The sequence below is a fragment of the Urtica dioica genome, chromosome 5, assembly GCF_054948205.1.
Source record: "Urtica dioica subsp. dioica isolate 48M chromosome 5, U.dioica_male_clone48M_v1_H2, whole genome shotgun sequence".
Lineage (NCBI taxonomy): Eukaryota > Viridiplantae > Streptophyta > Magnoliopsida > Rosales > Urticaceae > Urtica > Urtica dioica.
This window is the reverse complement of record NC_142760.1, coordinates 1342995-1349300: the sequence shown is the minus strand read 5'-3', so window position 1 is coordinate 1349300 and position 6306 is coordinate 1342995. Positions and strand designations below refer to the sequence as shown.

The following is a 6306-nucleotide window of genomic DNA, read 5'->3' as shown; positions in this document are numbered from 1 at the left end:
TATTACAAATCAGTTCCCTTAAAACTTGTTTTGGTAATAGATTTGGTTGGATAGAATATGTAAACATATGTAATAGATTTTTCCTGATCATTTGTGATTCTTAGATTTAGAAAATATAAATCATGATTCAATCGTGATAACACACGGTGGTTTCCAGCCCAATACGGGTTTTCCAAAGCTAAAAAAATCTAATGAACAACCAAAATATTCATTTAGGACATTAGTTTTTTTTTCCAAGCTTGAAATAAAAAATGTTGTTCTGTTGTATTTGCACAAAATAATTGGAAGGAATTCATCATATACTTTCCATATTTATGTATGTCGTCGAGGAACTATGAAGAAAGAAACGTATTGTTGGTGTTGTCAATTGATTAAAATGCTTCTATATGGTCATTACATTAAAAAAAAATCATTTGTATTTAATCTAAATGTGGCGATTATCTCTATGATTTCTAGAAATATAAAATACATTCTTTATATTACTACTGTTAATTATATGTTCATATCCTCACGAGCTTTATTGAGTCAGATATAACTCTTGTTATGATTTTTTGAGTCAATCAAAGAAGAATATCTGACTCACTAATATCTTTTGGTATAACTATAAGTATTGTAAAAATATACATTCGATATTTCCAAAAATTATAAAAATATTCGTCGCTTTTCCGATAAGAATTATAAAAATTGTAAAAATATACATTTGAAGGATTCATATTTTCTCTGATATTTTCGCTATTAGATATTATTTAACATGGGATTCATAATTTCTATGATACTTTCCCTATATGATACTTTCTCGTGTAAAGATCCCAAATAAATCAAAACAGAAATGAATTCTTGCGGTGGAGATTCAAGCAAAATTTTGTTTAATTAGGACCGTCGTTTCTTTCCCAATAGTCGAGAAAAGGAAATATCTCTCTCCACTCTCTCTCTCTGAGCTGACTATTTATATTTTTAGGACTGTCGTTTCTTTCCCAATAGTCGAGAAAAGGAAATATTTCTCTCCGTCACTCTCTCTCTGGACTGACTATTGCGAAAAATGGCTTCTCATTCTCTGACATGCTTATTATCGGCGAACAGTTTCTCTCTCCACAACAACAACAAGAGCAAGATTTCATCTCTCACACTCCTCCGATCTCGGCTCAAGCCTCTGAACTTCGCTCCGAGCTCTACTTTGTGCGATCCTCTCAGCGTGAGGTCAGAAATCGGCGTTTCCAAAGTTTTGATACTCGATCGAACTCGAGAGATTTCTCTTTTATTTTTTTAACCGTATTCGGTTTTTTTTTCTCTTCAGATTTGGATTCGGAAGCAAAACGACGACGTTGAAGAAAGGCAGGGGTTTCGGTGCGGTGTGTTATTCCGCGCCTATTTCTCATCGTTCTCTCCTCTGGATCTCCACCATTTCCTCTGCGTGATCTCTCTATCTCTCTCTCTCTCTCTCGTGAAATAGTGATTGTTTGTGTATTTGTGTGAGTTATCATATAGTTGAAAGACTACTTGGAATTATGACCGTTTCTAAAAACGTCTGTTAAGCGTGATTAGATTCCTTGTGGTTCTGTTTTATGTTGCTTGATTGATCAAAAGAGAACATGATCAACTATCTCTCTCTCTCGTGAAATAGTGATTGTTTGTGCATTTGTGTGAGTTATCATATAGTTGAAAGACTACTTGGAATTACGACCGTTTCTAAAAACGTCTGTTAAGCGTGATTAGATTCCTTGTGGTTCTGTTTTATGTTGCTTGGTTGATCAAAAGAGAACATGATCAACTATCTCTCTCTCTCGTGAAATAGTGATTGTTTGTGCATTTGTGTGAGTTATCATATAGTTGAAAGACTACTTGGAATTACGACCGTTTCTAAAAACGTCTGTTAAGCGTGATTAGATTCCTTGTGGTTCTGTTTTATGTTGCTTGGTTGATCAAAAGAGAACATGATCAACTATCTATCTCTCTCGTGAAATAGTGATTGTTTGTGCAATTGTGTGAGTTATCATATAGTTGAAAGACTACTTGGAATTATGACTGTTTCTATAATCGTCTGTTAAGCGTGATTAGATTCCTTGTGGTTCTGTTTTATGTTGCTTGATTGATCAAAAGAGAACATGATCAACTATCTATCTCTCTCGTCAGATAGTGATTGTTTGTGCATTTGTGCGAGTTATCATATAGTTGAAAGACTGCTTGGAATTATGACCGTTTCTAAAAACGTCTGTTAAGCGTCATTAGATTCTTTGCGGTACTGTTTTATGTTGCTTGATTGATCAAAAGAGAACATAATTAAGATCATGTAGGTGAGCGATTCTTCAATTATTATGTTTCTTTTTTAAATTGCACGGTAAAACACCTATGGATACAATTTAAGATCATGTAGATGGGTGATTCTTCATTTTTGGCAGCGATACATACATAACACTATTCATAATGGTGTGATTAAATGGATATTTTTGTGTAAAAAATGTTGAATAGACTGTCAAATTTGTATTGTAATGTGTTGCAGGGTTTTAATGGTCGCAAAGGGAACGGCTATTCAGAAACCATTTCTCGTCCCGTTGCTTGCTATCCAAGCACCAGCGAGCATCGTCGCGTGGATTAGGTAAAGCCTTTATTAGAAACTAAGCTTTTCTTGCATTGTCTGACATTTTTTAATACATATTTTCTGTATTTGATTGAAGGGGCGAGTACGGTATGTGGACTGCGTTTTTGGCTCTTCTAGTTCGCCTCTTTTTCTTTATTCCTGGTCAGTTTCTCTTCAGTTTTAAAATATATATAGATTTTTTATGTGGGGGTGCTAATTTTTTTTTGTTTGTTTTAGATTAGGCAGAATTTGGTAGATTTTTTTAGATTAAGATGAAAATAGATTTATATAAAGCAATATCCATCACATTTTAGAAATTTTTTTGTATTGAATTTAAGTAATCAACATATATTGGGCATGTTTGGCACAACTTTTTTAAGCCTGTTTTTGCTGTTAGCAAAAACCAAAGTGCAATCCTGGTGTTTGATAAAACAGTTTTTAGAAAAAACTTCAAAAACGATTTTTAAAATTGTACATGAGTCACAAAAGCTATGAATCTTAGCTTTTAGAAAAAGCGTTTTTATATCTGATATAAAATTACTTTAATATCCTCACGTGATTAATAATTATTATTTAATTTTTAAAAACATGTCTATTTTAGTCTTTTTACTATAATATATTTGTTTTACCAAACGCAAAATCAGCTTTTGTTACCAGTAACAACTATTTTATAAACAGCTTACCAAACACCTGTCAGCTTTAAAAAAAAAAAGTTTTTTTTTCCAAAAATTGAATCTAAAAGCTTTTTTTTTTTAAAAACAAAGCTATGCCAAACGATGCCATTTTCATTTCAACTCCAATGCGAGGCTTTTTATTAAGGTTTTTTAAGCTGAGTTTTTAATATAAATACAAATGGTTATTAAACTATTAGGTAAGCAATATAAACTCTTTACCTTAAACACTGCATATTTCAATTCTTAAGTATGTTATTTTTTAATAAAAAAAAAACTAATAAAAAATCAGGGGGCTAAACCCCCTCATCCTGCTGTGGCTTCGTGCATTGTTGTCGGTCCTTGGCCACAAAATGTGTGTGTATATATATATATATATATATATATATTGAATGTAACTCTTTTGTTAACTCTAGATTTGTTGTCTGTCTTTGGCCTCTTATCTTTTAGCGGAGCTTGAGTTGCCATTTCTAGCAATGTTGTTGGTGATTTTGGCTCCACACCGAGTTATGAACCTGAGGTAAAAATGTATTTTGCTTTCGAATGCAAATAATAAATAAGATTTTTAACGAAAATAGTCCTTGAAGTTTTATGAAAATAATAAATAATGTATTTGTTGTAAGTAGTCAAATCATGTACTTCATTTTAAAGATCCAATTCAAGTTTCATTTTATTAGGAAAATAGCCCATCAGGTCGAAGTTAATTAAATTAAATGTTCGGTTAATTTCGGCTTGTTGGGCTATTTTTTTAATAAAATAAAACTTGGACTATTTTTTAAAACGAGGGTGGCCTATTGGCCTAATTGCCCCCTTGTGTTATTCTGGTCACTAAATTTATCTATTTTGTTGCATTATGGTTCTTAGTCTATTGATTTAGTAGCTCTTTTTGTCCTTTTTGGGGGCACTTAAACATCTTTAAACACATATATAAACAAAAGTAACTTGTTTTTATATTAAAATAATGCTCTTAAAATCTTAAATCGTACTTTTATTTAGTACTTTTAGGGTCAAAATAAAAATTTGTTAGTTTAATTTGTAAAATTAACAAGATATTTTTGTTAGTAAATATACTTAAAGTAGTTCAAGTCTAGATATAACTTTTCTTTTTAGAAAAGGACCAAAAGAGCAATTAAATCAATAGGTTTGGGACAAAAATGCTAACAAGGAAGGTTGGGGACTACAGTAACACCATCACAAAAGTCCAAAAAAAAAACCCTAACAAATCAACAAAAGAAGGAAAGCATTTCCGAGTTTTTGATGCTTTTGATTGTCTCGATTGGCAGGGGAACAAAAGAAGGTGCTATCGCATCGCTTGTGATTTCGGGATATTTGGCGTTCCAACATTTCTGGCGAGCAGGAAGTTTGCAGAAATCATTCGATCTAGGTTCGATCATTGCCACCGTATCTATCGTTTGTGTAAGCGCTGTGTCGCTCGGGCTGCTTTTCTAGTTCTATGTAAATTCCTAAATCCTAAAATTTAAGTACGTGCTTTTGACTATTTGAATGGAATGCACTTCAGTGTTTATTGGCTTATCACATATAGAGCCATCGTTATATTTTAATCCATGTGTGTTTTTATCACATATGAAATAAGTTTTTTTTTAGATGCCGTGCAATAATAAGTCATAAATTCTATTTATCTATAATTTTAGTAGTAGTGTTGGCTAATATTGAAGAGACATATCAACGTGGAAATTAAACATAAATGATCTTATGCGGTTCGACCCAAGTCTGGACCTTGAGGTCGTGTGTAATTAGGGTGTCGTACTTTTTTTGGTAACTCCAATCTCGTCGGTGAGGTATACTCTGGTTTTATTTGTCCGATAAGAGAGAAAATAAACAATTAACTAAAAATGACATGTATGAATTTCCTCTAACGTGTTCTCTGACGCTCAACATTAATTTTGATGTAATGTTGAGGTGGAGTCATTTCCTCGATCTCCAACATTTTTGTCGGTTTAGAGAGGAAAATGATTGGGATTGAGATCGAGGGGCAAATAAACACGCCAATCTCGTAAATAAAACATTTCCACTATTTTTTTCCTGAATTTAATATTATAATCTTTTTAAGCTTACTAAATTATTTTATAAATATAAAAATGAAATTACATATACATTTAGCGTTTATTTTATCATATTCTACAATTTTTTTCCCTCGATATTTTCATCGTGGCAAATTAATCGATTTTTTTTCACACTTCATCCGTCCGATTTTCCATATTGCAAAAACTTTTCTATTTTTTTTTGGAACTGTCAACACGACATTTAAATATCTGGCAATACCACACCTAGTGCAATATTGAGTATAAGTATAATATGCCTCCTCCACATAAATGTAATATGTCTCATTATTAAAATTAAAGTTTAATATGCCTCCTTCGTTGTATATTGTACTTAAATGTTCAATGTAATTAATCATACATTAATTATCCAGTGTCCGAGTGGTTAAGGAGATAGACTCGAAATTTATTCCCACAAAAAAAATATGAATGAAAAATAGAACTAATTATCAATTTGCTTCTAAGAGCAAGACAGAAATACATATTCTGTTTAAAAATAAATAAATTAGATTCTCAGTTTACGTTTATATGATATATATAAGCAGCAGCATAAACATTAAACTAAAGAGATAGAAGAAGCGACATAAGTAATAAACACGACTGAAATTTTTCTTATTTACTGTTCCAAAATTCTATTTTTTTAATGCTCAACTCGATCAAAAGTACGCAAAACCTATTTTTATATCTTCTCTTTAAAAAATGTCCATGATGGTAAATAAGAATCAATTCTCATTTTCCATGATTCAAATTGGCAAATTAAAATTCAAACTTGAACATTTCATGACGATGAATAGGAATTCGTGCTGGTCTCACTCAGGATTATTTTTTCAGAATGAGTCATCACTCGGATCATTGAATATATAAATGAAATAGTATTATTTTTTCCGTTGCATATCAAACCCATTGACTTTAAAAAGACCAACTCATTAGTTTCCAAAAATGCAATGAAAGGGCCTGCGATTTTTTTTTTTTTTTGCAACTTTCAACAATTTCACAGTTA

General features: G+C 31.6%; 1 protein-coding gene across 1 annotated transcript; it reads left to right on the top strand.

The window, feature by feature from the left end:
- The first annotated feature begins 863 nt into the window (after positions 1-863).
- Positions 864-4779, top strand: LOC149394725 (cold-regulated 413 inner membrane protein 1, chloroplastic-like). Its single transcript, XM_089615981.1, has 6 exons — positions 864-1197; positions 1295-1411; positions 2498-2593; positions 2673-2737; positions 3697-3766; positions 4530-4779. The coding sequence occupies exons 1-6, from the start codon at positions 1040-1042 to the stop codon at positions 4693-4695; spliced, it is 672 nt and encodes a 223-aa protein (XP_089472107.1). The 5' UTR covers positions 864-1039; the 3' UTR covers positions 4696-4779.
- Positions 4780-6306: the final 1527 nt, after the last annotated feature.

Bases quoted from the DNA above. Each gene is read 5' to 3' on its own strand.
- LOC149394725 (XM_089615981.1), top strand. From the start codon at position 1,040: ATGGCTTCTCATTCTCTGACATGCTTATTATCGGCGAACAGTTTCTCT. The intron at 2,594-2,672 runs GTAAAGCCTTTA...ATTTGATTGAAG, and splicing joins AGCATCGTCGCGTGGATTAG to GGGCGAGTACGGTATGTGGA. The intron at 3,767-4,529 runs GTAAAAATGTAT...CTCGATTGGCAG, and splicing joins CACCGAGTTATGAACCTGAG to GGGAACAAAAGAAGGTGCTA.